The 15730-nt window shown below is 43.2% G+C and overlaps 1 protein-coding gene and 1 long non-coding RNA gene across 3 annotated transcripts; both read left to right on the top strand.

Moving 5' to 3' along the window:
• Window positions 1–3487: 3487 nt before the first annotated feature.
• On the top strand, window positions 3488–9978 carry mat2ab (methionine adenosyltransferase 2Ab). 2 transcript variants are annotated; one of them, XM_063195498.1, is made up of 9 exons: window positions 3488–3700; window positions 4698–4775; window positions 5213–5335; window positions 5865–5977; window positions 6444–6587; window positions 7010–7228; window positions 7891–8073; window positions 8452–8585; window positions 8840–9978. In XM_063195498.1, exons 1-9 carry the CDS (start codon window positions 3619–3621, stop codon window positions 8940–8942), a joined length of 1179 nt encoding a protein of 392 aa, XP_063051568.1. In that variant the 5' UTR covers window positions 3488–3618; the 3' UTR covers window positions 8943–9978. The 2 variants fall into 2 exon arrangements, with proteins under 2 accessions (XP_063051568.1, XP_063051569.1); XM_063195499.1 differs by lacking the exon at window positions 8840–9978 and having other exon boundaries at window positions 8452–8589.
• An 865-nt stretch (window positions 9979–10843) lies between these two features.
• LOC134445442 (uncharacterized) lies at window positions 10844–13555 on the top strand. The gene is made up of 3 exons (XR_010034252.1): window positions 10844–11716; window positions 12602–12684; window positions 13433–13555. It is a non-coding gene; the product is annotated as an uncharacterized LOC134445442 (long non-coding RNA).
• Window positions 13556–15730: the final 2175 nt, after the last annotated feature.

Here is a 15730-nt window from a genome sequence, read left to right on the forward strand (position 1 = left end):
CCAAGCCTGTTTCAAGAATGACATCCAGGTGGGGAAGAGGTAAACACGCCCCACACACACACACACACACACACACACACACACACACACACACACACACACACACACACACACACACACACACACACACACACACACACACCAAGCATGACAATACAAATATTTGTGAGGAAAAAGGGGCGCTTAAGTGGCCAGTATTAACAGAAATGCTACTTTCAAAGACCCAGTTTAGTGTGAGAAAGGAGATCAGTCTGAGGTCACCAGACAATGATCAAAGTGGCCGACTAACACAGGTGTATGGGGATTTTTGCACTCTATTTATGTAAAGGGCAATAATTCAAATTGCTGGTGTCGCATGGGGTTGCTCCTGTGATAGCGTGTCATAAAATACACATTTCACACTGGGATGGGCCAAGAAGAGTGTGGTGAACCTTGTCGGTTGTTATCAAGAGCCAAGTGCGTCACACTTACTAAAGATGACTAAGTGGGATTTTTTTTTTATCATTATTATTGTTGTTATCCTATAGGTATAGAGAAGTCCCTTGGCGCTGGGTCATGATAATGTTTAGTTTATAATAGAAAACAATACTCAAGCTAACTCAGTTTTGTTCTCACTCAGACCTGCGCCAAATCACATTGAACAAACCAACGTGTTTGTTTGTTTGTGCATGTCTAATATCAGTTGAATTACATTTAAACTTATTTCTGTGAAAACATTGACCAATGTTTGTTTAACAAATGACTACCATTGATTACGGTATGTGACATGAATAAATTAAGAGCAATTGGATTTTTTGAGCTTGAGTACACTTCCACTTGAGTACACTTGAGCTTGAGTACACTTCATCCCTCGTGATCTGATGATGTTGCAGAAACGTACTGTACACGGTATATGGAAACTCTTTTGGCTAACATGATGACCTGTATGAATTAGAATCTCCAGAGATAACAACCGTCAGTCCGATATGACGCCACAGAGCAGCCACAGCCATTAGCCTCCCCGTCTAAATGTCCCATGCTTGCAGCCAACGTGAAACCTCTGCACCTGTATGCAGTGGCGTGCACAGACAGTATGGGGGGCAGGTGATCGAGGGGGTTGGAGGGTCATGTGGAACATCCAGCTGCCTTGGCTATTGAGTCTATATTTTGTGTTGGAGCATTGTTGTCACATGCTTTTGATCGTAAAGAATTGTGTAGATAATCATGAGAAGATGTACCACAATACATTGTGACTAAAAATGGCCAAAAAGGAGCTTTCAAAAAAAACAAATGTTGAGTGTATCGATAGGGTTGCCACCTCTGGACATTTGAAACTCAATCAACCTTTGTGCTTGTACGCAATGGTATCCTTGATTCATTGTCCAAGTAAATATTTTTTTCCGAGACAGGTCATTAAAATCCTGGACAATCAGGAAAAACCTGGACAGGTGGCAACACTATATATCAAAGGGGCATATGCTTCAGCACCACCTCGACCCTATCTCTGTGCAGTACACCTATGCCTGTAAGGGCCTATCCCGCTAGGTCTGGAAAAGCAGCTTGCTCCCGTTGTCGTGGACAAGATAAGGCCACCAGAAGAACAACACCTGGGGCTGCACAGGGACGGATTATAATCCATGGGCCCCTGGGCCAGACAACAAGAAAGGCCCCCTCACGGATGTTGCTATTGTTTACATAATGAGCCAGGGCTCCCAGACAGATATGACAATCTATGGTCTTGGGGGTTTCAAGGGGTTGTTTCCAAAGAAAAAAAAAGAAAATTCTGTTGTTAAAAGTATGGTTTTAACACAGAAATGAGAATGGAGGCCCTACTGTGGCTCTAATGGTTAGGGCACTGGGCTGCTATGCCAACGACCCAGGTTCGATTCCCGCCTGGGTCCTTTGCCAATCCTTCCCCATCTCTCTCTCCCCGCTTGTTTTCTGTCACTCTGTCACTCTCTCCTTTCATAAATAAAGTCATAAAAGACCAAAAAAATATCTTTAAAAAAAGAGAATGGAAATATAAAAGTCTGGCCTTCAGGGCCCCCTTGACTCTTGGGCCCCTGAGCCAGGGCCTGTTAGGCCAGTGCAGTAATCTGTCCCCGGGGCTGCAGGCTGGCCTTCGTATCAGTTATGTAACACAGCGTTTGAACCCATATTCATATGCTATCACAAACACAGATATCTCAATTTGTCAAGTCATTGCACTGCAATACACTGCCACATTATTAGTCATAATCAGGCAGGCCTTACCTTTCCTGCTAGATCTTATCGTTGAGCTTCTGACTGCTTCTGTGTGTGTGTGTGTGTGTGTGTGTGTGTGTGTGTGTGTGTGTGTGTGTGTGTGTGTGTGTGTGTGTGTGTGTGTGTGTGTGTGTGTCTGTGCGTGATGTACAGTATCCCATGCCTAGGTTTCCATCTCAATTGGAAATATGAATCTGTGAATTTGAACATATCTCTGGCCAGTGTAGGCCAGGCCTACTGTAGTTCTGTCAACAGCACTTTAACAAAGATGCAGATTAACTGTGATAACACGAGCCACATGTTGTGAATGTGTGTGTGTACCTAGCCATGACTATGTAGAAACATAGGCATGTAGGCATAGTTTTTGTTTTGTTATAGGCCCCATATGTTATGCATTTATTTGATAGGACAGTATGAGATGGTGACAGGATGTGGGTGGGAGATAGAGATGGGGGAGGATCGGGAAATTACCTCGGGCCGGAATCAAACCCAAATCCCTGGGGTCAGTGGGCAGTGCCCTAACCGTTTGAGAAACGGCCAGGGCCATTTTAAGTTTAGTCAATTTACAGCCTACATATGGATTATTATTATGGCACGTTTTTCACTCTTCATAAGCCATCACACCAAGCAAGTGCAGATGAAACGACGACGCATCCCCACTTTTGAATGTGAATACTGCATCCCCCTTCCGGCATCTATGGTTTCATGTGTCCTTATGCAAATCCAATGAGGTTAGACAGAAAAGCCTAACCTACCAGCTAGATTTGCCAGAAAAACAAATGTAGCTCTCATGTAATTGTGAATAGGCTTAACTGTTATTCTGCAATTCAGTGAAAATCCAAACTTATCATTATTCAAATTCCAGCTCCCAGTCCCTAAATTAAGCTTTCTCATCTTTTACTGCAGAAAAGTGAGTGGAGATATAAAGAATCAAAAATGCCCCTAACAAATATCAAGGCTAATGCAGTCTTTCATTTAGCCTACACATTTTTATGGCAGAGAAGAGGACACTTAAAAAAACAGCAATAAAAAAGAAAAAAGAAAAAGAAACAACCAAACAAAGGATGACTAGTGCTAAAGCTTTACTGTGCTTACACGAGCTAGTGAAAACGCATGAGATAGGGATAAACCATTGAGGCTGGCTCGCAGAAGTGGGCTGGGCTGTGTTTGCGCGCGGCGCGCCTCCTCCTTGGTTTCGTCGGGTGATGCAAGAGAAACATGGAGGTCCGCGCCGATGACGTCTGCAGAAGGAGCATAAATACCGGCGTGACCACGCGCTTCTTCCATGCGGTCCTGAGGTAACGCCGAAGTCTAGTGGAGGGCGAGAGTCTCACGAAGAAACAAGGACACTTTGGGTTTTATTGGCGATACAAACTGCAGTTAATAACCACAAAAATGATGAACGGTTTCCATAACGCTCTTATTGACGAGGATTCCTTCCTTTTCACGTCTGAATCTGTAGGAGAGGGCCATCCAGGTAAGACATTTCTGATAGATAGGTAGCTAACACGTTAGCATTTAAATACAGTAGCCTGCAATTCACTTGCGTTAAACCCATTTATAAAGCACATTATCTACTTGTTATGTTGTGAAATGTGTTCGGACAGATGTGTCGTCTTAGACACATTATCATTACATTGTTTATTAGAGCGGCATATCTAACTGCTAGCTTGAGATAGGAGTTGCGCAACCCAGGCTTCTATCCAGTCTGCTTTGAATTAGTCCAAAACGGCACCGTTTCTTGAACTTCGACCGTCAAAAGTGGATGCCTCTGTTGTGATGTGTTTTGGAGGTGCAACTATGTATCGAGGAATGTCTAGTCGTATTCTTCTAGTACGGGTTGTGCACGCTGCAGCCTGCGTTGCACGTTCTTGTAGCTGGGCAAATAAAAAACATCTTCAGGAGTCTTCCAAAGGCCCAGACGGAGTTAGCCGAGAGGAGGTTAGCATAGCATTTCTGCTAAACAAATGAGACATAACAAGCCTAGTCAGCATTACATAATTATTATAATGTATTTACAGTCGTATTCAGGCTCCGGCTGAACACCGAAAAGTCGTCACTTTATCTTGGTGCAGTGTTGAAAAATGGCGCGTGTTCCCCACATGGAACTGTCTGCTTGACGTTTGCGCTATGAGGGCACAAGTTTTCTGCGCAGAATAGTCCTGGTTGGCTCTGGCGCACGCTCCTCCAAACCGCCCTCTCGTGCCTCACCCGTGTTTGTTTACATCGTCGTACCGGAAAACTTGGTGCCTAGAGCTGCCGCACTCTACGTAACGTCCATAATGACTTATTGGGTCAGTCACAAATGCATTGTCAGAAATGTATTTACCATGTGTAGGCGTTAAATATGCCTATATGGTGGAGGTCCAGGGATAGGCTACATGTTTATGAAACTCAGCTGATCAGTGTCAGTCGCCAGTGCTGTAGGTTCTTCTGGTTGAACGAGCATGACCGTTTGCCTTTTGTTTTTGCAGATAAGATCTGTGACCAGATCAGTGATGCTGTCCTGGATGCCCATCTTAAGCAAGACCCCGATGCCAAAGTGGCCTGTGGTACGTACACACACACACACAGACACACAGACACGGTGAGCAAGCGTTCGGTTCTCTCCCTGTCTGATGCAACTTTTAGCACCGCCTGAGTCAGCAGTAGTCAGCTCACTGGCCTCCCTGTTTGGATCCTGGGCACTGGTCACAACACTTTAACTGCTTGTGCACACGGCTCACTCTCACACAAACACACTATTAAGCCCACTTCTTCCTATGGTTATTCATGCTTATGTATGCTTTAGTACTGCAGTACAGCTTTAGCACTTCTACAGTACACCAATATGCAGAAAATGCGCACACATTTTGTACACAAGTGTCATTCCCATGTTCTGCATGTATATTTGTCATTAAAACTTTTCTATTAAAAAATACTTCTTTGTGGAGCTTGTCGGTCTTCAGTGGCATCTTGTTCTAATTTACTGTATTTCTGGCTGGTGCAGAGACTGTTGCCAAGACTGGCATGATCCTTTTGGCTGGCGAGATCACATCGCATGCCAATGTGGACTACCAGAAGATCGTCAGGGACACCATCAAACACATCGGCTATGACGACTCCACGAAAGGTCAGAGCTTGTTGAAACTTGTGGGATGCATTTCCTGTGGATTTTTCTATTTTTAAAAAAATATATTTTTTGTTAATTTTAAGGTTTTGTGCATGACATTGTTTTGAAAGGTTACTATTTCAATATTTGATTGTATAGTATCTTATGCAATACTTTTAGTGTTGGTTTACCTTCAGTGCCGTGTGTTAGCTTGAACACTGTTGGTTTTTAATTATCTCTGTTTATGCTTTTGTTCTTTGTTCATATCATTTTCTGTGTAAATTCTGCATATTCAAGTTTTGATCATGTCGTTTTTGGCATACATGTGCGCGTCCCTATTTTAAATGTCTACTTGAAGTGAGTTGATTTCAGTCACATTGTGCATGTGTATTAGTTGGGAAGCTAGGTTGGTAGATTTTCTAAGTTTGACAGCCCTTTCTAAGTTTGACAGCCCTTACACTGATGATCACTGGGGGTAAAAGTTTAAGAGCCAGAAGCACTCCGATTTCCTGTTTTGTCTTTCATTCTTAAACTATGGTGTTGTCTTTAGGCTTTGACTACAAGACCTGCAACGTGCTGGTGGCTCTGGAGCAGCAGTCCCCAGACATCGCACAGGGCGTTCACCTGGACCGCAACGAGGTGGACGTGGGAGCAGGAGACCAGGTGGGTGGCTGTGTGTGTGTGTCTGCCTTGTGTTTTTCCACATTTTTAGGGCTAGAAAATGTGAAATTACTCACCATATTAGGACCCGATGACAGAGGTAGGACCTAGTCAATGGTCCTAAGGAGGAAAAGCTGCTGTAAATGTTTTGTTCTTGATTAAACATCTGCAAAAACCTATGTTAAATGACCACTTAGGGTTCGGCATCATTTTGGTCAGGGCCAGGTTTATTATTCACTAGGTTTGAATGCTAGTAAAATGCATTGGAGTCAATGGAAGGTCCTAACACTGTAGCGTGTGGGTGTGTATTGATAAGTGACTGTTAAGTGTACTATAATGTTTGTGTGATGAAGGCATCTGTTAAAATCTGATTTTGTTTGTTTTGGTTAAGAGGTTCTTAACTGCATTAGAAGGTGTGCTGTACAGTAAATAAACATTCTGTCTTTGCTTGTGTGTGTGTATCAATCAGGGCCTAATGTTTGGCTACGCCTCTGACGAGACTGAGGAGTGTATGCCACTGACAATCACCCTCGCCCACAAGCTCAACGCCAAGATGTCCGAGTTGAGGCGCAATGGCACCCTGCCCTGGCTGAGACCCGACACCAAGACTCAGGTAGGTCCATCAACTCCTGAAAAGCAGGGGCCTATACATGTGTTCTGAATGTTTGTTTTCCCCTGACTGCGCAAAACTAACTGCGCACAACTCAACCTCTGATTGTTGGAAACCGCTGTCGGTCAAAAAATTAGCTCACGTGGTTGGCTGCCAGTGTCTTGCCCCTCCTCACAATATTGTGTTTACAAATATGGTGAACCCATGTCTACTAAGATGCTGGATCAGGAGTAAACCAGGTTAAATTACGAGGTAAATCATTAAATAGAAGAGCCTGGAGTTCCCATTTGGTTTACTCCTGAACCAGCTTCTTGGTATAGGCCCCAGATGTTTTCTATGAGATGTTAAATGCACTCCTTTGCATTGGGTATGCAGGGTTTGGCCTTGTCACTCTAATAGACGATTCATTGTTTTCTTGTTCTCAGGTGACGGTGCAGTACCGTCAGGACCGCGGTGCCATGCTGCCTGTGCGCGTGCATACTATCGTGATCTCGGCGCAGCACGACGACGACATCTGCGTGGACGAGATGCGCGACGCGCTGAAGGAGAAGGTGGTGAAGGCCGTGGTGCCCTGTGTCTACCTGGACGACGACACCATCTACCACCTGCAGCCCAGCGGACGCTTCGTCATCGGAGGACCTCAGGTGAGTCGGACCCACGACACTCTAGACGAGATGAAACACTTTAGGAAACGTCCATAGAAATGAACGGAGGTGATGTGCAAGCACACACCATATCGGCGTTACACATGTCCCTCTGGCAAGAAGGGCCAATTGCCTACTTAGCTGTGCTGTCATTGATTGATCCAATCATATCGCAAGCAAACGCTGCTCATGCTCAGTTGAAAAAATATGAAATGGCTGCCCCAAGGCGTCGCCAAGTTGGCCTCCAAGTGGAGGGACTTGTGCAGGCAGACTTTGGTTTGATTGGCTTGTTGCTAACCACTTAGCAAGTTAGCAGGTTGTCAATGGGAAATTGCATTGCAACCAAGTAAGTTGCTAACTTGGTTGGGAACGATGCTGTCAAAAAGCATCCCTAGAGGGTTTAGAGTCAAAGTTGTCAGGCTTGGACTTGGTCTCAATCTTTGGCTGCCACAGTTGGTAACTTGTGGTTCTTTCAGTTTCAGTATCATTTAAGACTACTTTATCATAAAACATTTAATAAAAAAACCTGTTAAAATAAGGTGTAGTAAATCCTGATCAATAGAAGACTTGCGAACTGTTCTTGGAGTACCGGTATTTCAGCTGTCACCAAAGTCATGTGTTGCAGATGGTTCAACAGTGTTGACTGCCTGTTTTTTTTGTAGGGAGATGCTGGTCTGACGGGCCGTAAGATCATTGTGGACACGTACGGAGGCTGGGGAGCTCACGGAGGCGGCGCCTTCTCTGGGAAGGACTACACCAAGGTGGACCGCAGCGCCGCCTACGCTGCCAGATGGGTGGCCAAGAGCCTCGTCAAAGCCGGCCTGTGCAGACGCGTTTTGGTGCAGGTATGTTTTGACAAAATATAGCATTGGATGGATTGGAAGAGTGTGCGGTATCTTCCCCTCTGGAGTGAACAAGTAACCCACTACCTGCACCGCGAAAAAAACTTCTGGTGTGTTGGTTTTCTCCTCCAAAAATGCAACAACAAAAACGCATTTCATAAACAAGTCAGTCGAATTTATTTGTTCCCCCCTCAAATGGGGAATTGGAATGGGGAAAACATCTAGGCAAGAGAAGGGTTAATAGACACTGGGATGTTTCTTGTCATTGCTGGCTGATTCCATTTTCATAGTGTAGCTAAGATGGATATTTTAATCATTTTTTAATACATTTTATGAAATGACTGCTGTTTATTTAATGTATTTGTTCTAATTTGTGTTTAGGTGTCCTACGCCATCGGAGTAGCCCACCCACTCTCTATCTCCATCTTCCACTACGGCACGTCCCAGAAGAGCGAGACCGAGCTGCTCGACATCGTCAAGAAGAACTTCGACCTCCGACCTGGAGTCATTGTTAGGTAGGTCTCAAAAGGGGGGAAAAAACCTTAATGCCTTAAACGGGCCTTTTCTGCTTCTGGGAAAAACGGTGTATGAACTTCAGTTGTCATTGAATGTAGAATATTTAGAGAGGGAAATGCCATGTTACATTGCAATGGCATCTAGCAAACAGCTCTGACCAGCATACATCAAAAATGAAATAGCATTAATTTCAAATGTATCAATTATTTTTATAAAATTATTCAATTTAAATCACTTTTTTTTTTCTCTGTAGGGAGCTTGACCTGAAGAGGCCCATCTACCAGCGTTCTGCAGTATACGGACACTTCGGACGGGAGTCCTTCCCATGGGAACAGCCCAAGAAGCTCCAATATTAACACACATGCACACACATCTACATTGAGCATCCTTGCATGCCTGCTAGTGTAACTACAGAGAAGCTACAGGCCTGTGGGGTGCTCTGCACACACACACACACACACACACACACACGGCTATCTGTTCTCCATGTGCAACTCCTTTCCACTGTTCATGTGCCAGTGAGCTTTGTTTGACTGTTTGACTGCGGTCATGATGCCCCCTTTGTAATTTTTATTTGAGGATTTGTTTAATTAATTGGTTGAAGTGCCTACTTCTGTTTTGACAAATGTCTTGACTCATACTCATGTTGATATGTGTTTTAAAGACGTCCCAATCCTAACCTTCCCTTACCTGGTGGCCGTGTGTGTTAGTCATCTGTGTGTGTCTCTGGCAGACACAACATGGTAGACCCTCACATGCCCCACACAGACCAAACAATGTGACTGTTAACTACAACAATTGTTGGGAAATGTAAAGTCTTTTACCCCCGTGCACACACAGCTAAGAATTTCACGTTCTAGTTGCAGTGCTTTTTTTTAGAAACCTTCCACCTTTATTTATTGATGTCCCAAAAACTGGGCTTACAGGCCCTGAGATTATCCCCCTCTCTACTGCAACAAAGACTCCAACCAACAATGCTCACTCGCTCATTCAAATGCACACACACACCCATACATACATGCACACATGAAAGCTGATGGTGAAATGTTGCTGATTGTGTCTTCGAGAGTGCGAGGGGCCCAGAGTGTGGTACAGAAAAGCTCATGGTTTCCCCCTCCACTCTCTCTCAGGCTGCTGGGCAGGTTCCCTTAACAATCGCTCCCCCTGAATCCCCCCCCACTCTTATCCCGTGGTGGTGGTGTTGGTGGTGGGTGGCAAGGAGAGGCAAAGTCTGGATGGTGTTGTACAGAGAAACCAGCCTTGTTTACAAGCCTCCCTCACCCCCTTACGGCACCACTGCACGGATAGATGGGGAGATCAGGATGGTACGGTTGATTTATTTTTTCATTTTTTTAAAGTCTCTTTATGCCATTAAAGAGAACTAAATAACAATGTATGTGTCAAGTTTTCTTTGTTTCAACAAAATGGAAAGGTTTTTGTATTGGGTTTTCAAAAGGAGGGAAATGGGTCAGTCTTGTGATTTGGAAAGGATCCTTGGAACTGAATTGGAACTACTTACCATGTAGTTTACATTCCCATGGGATTATCTTGCTATGTGTGCCAGTATTGGCCACAGACAAGACCAAACAATGGAGTCTCTCAGACCCACACATGACTTGTATAGGACAAATTGCCTGACCCCCAGCACACTTTATTGAACTTGTGAGGAACAGTCTACACATTTGACCTCTTAAGCACAATATTGAACTTTGAGTGCTTGTTTATGCTTTTTAAGCACATTTACTGACATTGATCTCCTGTGACCGGTAAGCGTACATGACTGAGCACTCTCCACATGACAATGTGGCACTGGTCTTTTGACCTGAAGTCCAAGGATATTTTGATTAAACTGAATCAAGTATTTAAAAAAAAAAAAAATGCAATAGGACAGACGTGCGGGTACCCCGTTCATAAATGTCAATGACCCAAACTCGATCAGCTTAGCAGGTCCATCATTCAAGGGTGCTGCAGTACATGTCATTTATGGTCCTTACAAGCCTCCATTAGAAGTGACCACATACTTGCCCAAATCCATAGTGGGTAACTACATTTTTGAGAGTTCCACACAGTATCAGCAGCTGGTGCTTTTACAGACAAGCGGTTCTTAAGACAGCTGGTGACTGGTGTGACGGGTGACCTGCTGTTGACAGCTGAAGCTGTAAACTCTATTGTCTCTGTGAATCTATCTTAACAGACCTGACAGATTTATAGTTTACTACTGTTGCCTTTGCAGAAAATCCTGCTATTAGGCCGGAAGGTGACCCTCGAAAAGTGCTTCAGAAACCTAACTTCGCTCCACAGCCTCCGAACAAACAGACATTCAGTTCATAAAAAAGAAAGACTTATATAGAGGATTTAAAACCTCAGTTCGGATTAGTCCGCACTGCAAGGCTATTCAAATTCGCAACGTGTAATGACGAACTACTGTCTCCGAGGCGTATGTAGATATTCGGCCGGCGTAATAATACTTTTCGCCTCGAGAGGTGCCACGGTTGAGGCGTCATCAGAAGGAACGAATCAGCTAACTGCTATGTCAGCTGAGATGAGGAGTAAACGGAAGTAGCATGGCTACCGAAGGAGCTGGTCGATCATCTCGTAGTACCGAGGAAGACGAAATCTCGACCGAAAATGTACAAAAAAAGACATCTTCGAAACGCAAGTTGTGTTACATGCATATATCTTCGGTCAAGCATGAAGAAACATACGGTGGAATACATATCGAAATTTTCGGCAGTGGCTAGAATTGAAGGGTGAGTGCAGAGACGTAGCAGAACATTTTAAGCAATGTATTGAGTTGGAGTTTGACGAAATTCCCGAGGATGCGGCTTTCCATCCCACATGCTACCGGAGGTTTATTGACAAGCGGGAAATTGAACGAGTCACACGGCGTGTCTTGCGAGAGGCAGAGAGGGGAGATGGCCAACAAGACCCCCAAACTAGCCAGGCTACCTCCGCTTCATCGGCTGTGACCACCACTCCGACCAGGAAACTGCGATCCAGATCAAGCTTGGCCATCACGAGCTCTGGCCCCGTTCTTCCTGCTGTCTGCATGATTTGCAAGAAAGACAGCAAATTTATCGTCGCGAGTGGCAGACGTCAAAAAGAACGAAAACACAGACTTTAACCGCAGGTAAGACTACTCTCACCCCCACCACACAGTCTATGCGAATGCATCCCATCCCCCAAACCACACACACACACACACACACACACACACACACACACACACACACACACACACACACACACACACAGATGTTAGTAGAAGTTGACTGCTGCACAATCATTGTTTTTTTGTCTAATTCTAATATGAATGCACGTGTGAATTGGCATAATGTGTTATGTATGTGTGTGGGTGTGAAATTACATTCCAATAGCCTGCAAAACATCCCCATGCCTATAGTACCCCCAGTGTTTTAGGTTTTAGATGTTTAAATGAAACACACTTTGTCTTAAATAGGATGGGGTGTATGTTTATATGGATGTCAGAGCATGCCTGATGTTGATATGACACTGAATATCTGTTCAGAAATGTGGCTCCTCAGCCTGATGGCCTGTCTGGTTAAGACACTGCTTCTGCCATCCCATCCCCCGTGCCATTCCCCCACCCCCCACTGCCCCCCTCTCTCACTTGTACACTTGGGATTTTTCCGCTTCTGTCCCTGGGCAGCCTCAGTGACCAGGCTCAAGAGGTGTGTCCTGGCTGTGCTGTACATCTGTGTGCTTAACCCCTTAGCGCAGCACCTATGTTATAACCTTACTGTCACCAAAATTGTAATATGTATGTCTTAATCTGTTACTCTGCACTGTCATAGCAATGTTGTTATGATGTAGTTTTCAGCAAATAGTGAATAGGCCCGCTGGCAACCCCATCTGCAGTAAGAGGCTACGGAATGCTTTTTTTGGGGGTGCAACACCCATCGCCATTTTTTTTTACAATACCACTCCACCAGGAAAAATGTCTAATTGTTTGCCTGTCTATTTATTCATTCTTTTTTCTTTTCTTTTGTACAAGGCAAGTTGCAGGAAGCAGCTGAAGTAAAGGAAGACCAGAGCATCCTCATTCACATCAAGGACAGAGACTGTGTGGCTCTGGAGGTGCAGTACCACAGAAGTTGCTACAGAGAGTACACGAGTATTACGAATTTGTCAAATCCAAGGGAAAGTTCACACATGTGTCTTAAAGGACCACTTCAGTCAATTTCAATATGCTGTTGTATTGCTCATACCCTTGACTTGTCAGTACCCGGTGATGGCACATTTTTCGGCTCAGCCCTTTCCGAGATATGAGCTATTCTAATGGGGGCAGCGTTTGTTTACATTTACATTGTTTACAACATAGGCCTACTCCAAATATTTAAAGGGTGTCGCTGTTTGCTAGTTGTCGGCTGATGTTGTATAACCTTTTGGATGTTTTTGGGAATGAATAAAAATGTTTTTTGAAATGTAAACAAAGCGCTGCCCTCATTACAATGACCAGAATCTCGGAAAAAGGCTGAAAAAATCTCTAGTACTGACACGTCCAGGGTAGTGTGAGCTTTACAACTGCATGTTGAAATTGACTGAAATTGTTCTCTAACACTGCTTGTCATCTGCACATACTGTACTTGTAATATTTTGAAATAAGGAGGATGGCAGTATTCTTGATAGTGTGATGTTCGTTACAGTATGTGCTTCCCTTTGGAATACTTGGTATTATATCTGTTGCATAGCAAGTAAACTCCACCAATATTATTTATTCACTCCGAGTTAATTTGTGAGGGTGGCTATTGCATATCAGCGACAACATGAAGCCCCACTATGCTTGTACTGATATGCCTCTTTTTTTTGTTGATTTGTGTTACAGACAGGATATATTGAAGAAGAGGCTCAGTCGTGATTTTCCTCAGCTAGTGTTCCACACCCCCGCCAAACGCAACACATCTGAACTGGTTTTTGCTGAGAACTTGTCGACGAATGCAGTCTTGGACTTGTTACCATCAGCGAGGAGTAGTGTGTGTGTGTGTGTGTCCGCCATTCTATTCCATTTGTATCATTATTATTCCTTTTATTATGGTTATGTATATAAGTTAATGCCAGTTCATGAAAATGCCGGTTCATGTGTATGCCACTTGTTTAGATTTTTTTATTTGTTGTATAGTTATTAGTGAATAAATGAATACATGAATGGTCCTTATCATTGATCATTAGATTATTTCCATTTATTAATGTGAATATGAAAAGGTAACCTTATCATCCACTTGCATAATAGTTGTTGGTGCTATAAACAAAGCACTGTTACAATCACTTAGAGGGTTATCAATAGCCTGGGTTATCTATAGCCTACTTATTGTAATTGTTTCCATTAATTGCTCAAAACCACAGTATGAAATGTCAATTGCAAAATTGTGCCTTGTGCTGTAAATAAAGCACTGTTTATAATTTATTTAGAACTTATCCCAATCCAGAGATATATGCATGAGTATTATTTTTGATAATTGTTATTATATGTGAACATGAAAAGGTAACCTTATCATCCACTTGCACAATAGTTGTTGGTGCTATAAACAAAGCACTGTTTGGAGTTACAATCACTTAGAGGGTTATCAATAGCCTGGGTTATCTATAGCCTACTTATTGCAATTGTTTCCATTAATTGCTCAAATCCACAGTATGAAATGTCAATTGCATAATTGTGCTTTGTTCAGTAAATAAAGCACTATTTATTATTTATTTAGAATTTGTCCCAATCCAGAAATGTAGGCACGAGTATTATTTTTGATAATTGTTATTATATACCCTCTTCAAAAGGGTATTTTGGGAGATTCTTATAGGTAGGTCAGACTTAACAACAACAGACGGCTTGTCATTATTTTCAGTTTTTCAGACGGCTTGCCACTTTTTCCCCGTAAATCGGCTACGTGATTGGTTTAAAACGGTCACATGGTGTCCAGTGACGTAAAAATCGTCATTCCCTACAGCAGTGTTTCCCAACCTTTTTTGTGCCAAGGCACACTTTTTCCCTTGAAAAAATCTCGCGGCACACCACCAACCAAAAATTATGAAATAATGAAAACAAATAATTCTCTGATAAGAATGACTAGATATTGTTAATATAGGCGGCTACAAAGTGTCTTGAATAGCAATGAAATAAACACAAAACTGTATTGTTTTAGTCATATTTTATATTTCCTCTTTCAAATAAAAAGTGCACTTAATGTTCACTTCTTAAAGAAGCTATAAACTTCAAAGTATGCCTACAATTTACAAATTGTTATTCTGTCCAAAACATTCTATTAGCAGGCAGGAATACAGAAAATAATGCTTATTCTGACAGTAGCAACATTTGGGAAATATTTAACTGAAGATGCATATGTACAAATATCAATCTCTGTATATTTTACTCACTTAATCTTAATGTGAAACCGCGTCTTTCACCTTTGGCTAAGGCCCGCCCTAAAATGCTGTTTGACCAATCACAGCGCTGCAAAAGGACGAGGTCGTTCAGAAGAACTCGGACAGTTTGACAGCGCTCCATGAACTCGAAGCGGATATCTCATGTTTTCAAATGCAAGATATTACGGTCATATTATTATTAAAAACTGATTGGAAATTGTGCCTGGGGTGTTTGTGACAAAGGTGCAAGTTTCCCCGCGAGGTAAGGTAGGCCTAATCGCTTTCCCCTTTCCCTAAAACCGGGCTATATTATGCTTACCGGCAGTTGGATAGTCTGGCTTGAAGGGTCTCGGCATCCTCACACTCGACTGGAAAGCACGCGGACCAACAAACTACGTTGTGTGCTCAATCATGCCACCACCTCACTCGTTTAACTTTTCAGTAAGGTTGTAAGCAAAACACAAATCTGTTTCAGGGTAGGATTTTGGTTTTCTGACCTAATTAATGAAGAAACAGCGCAAGCAAAGTTAACTATAAGTCATGTCTGGAGGATTGTTTTGACTAGCAGCTGATGGACGTTTTTTGTTAGGGCTACTGAAGATACATCAATGCAATTCGCTACCTGCTGCCACCTAGTGATAAGGAATTATTTCATGCTTAGGACGCCAGTCAACAGGAGACACTACTAGGCTACTAGAAAATGACAGAGGCATTGTTTGCTGATAATAGAGCTCTTCAGCGTTGACGTCAACTTGTATGCGGCGTTTGG

Source organism: Engraulis encrasicolus, chromosome 3, assembly GCF_034702125.1.
Source record: "Engraulis encrasicolus isolate BLACKSEA-1 chromosome 3, IST_EnEncr_1.0, whole genome shotgun sequence".
NCBI classification, from domain to species: domain Eukaryota; kingdom Metazoa; phylum Chordata; class Actinopteri; order Clupeiformes; family Engraulidae; genus Engraulis; species Engraulis encrasicolus.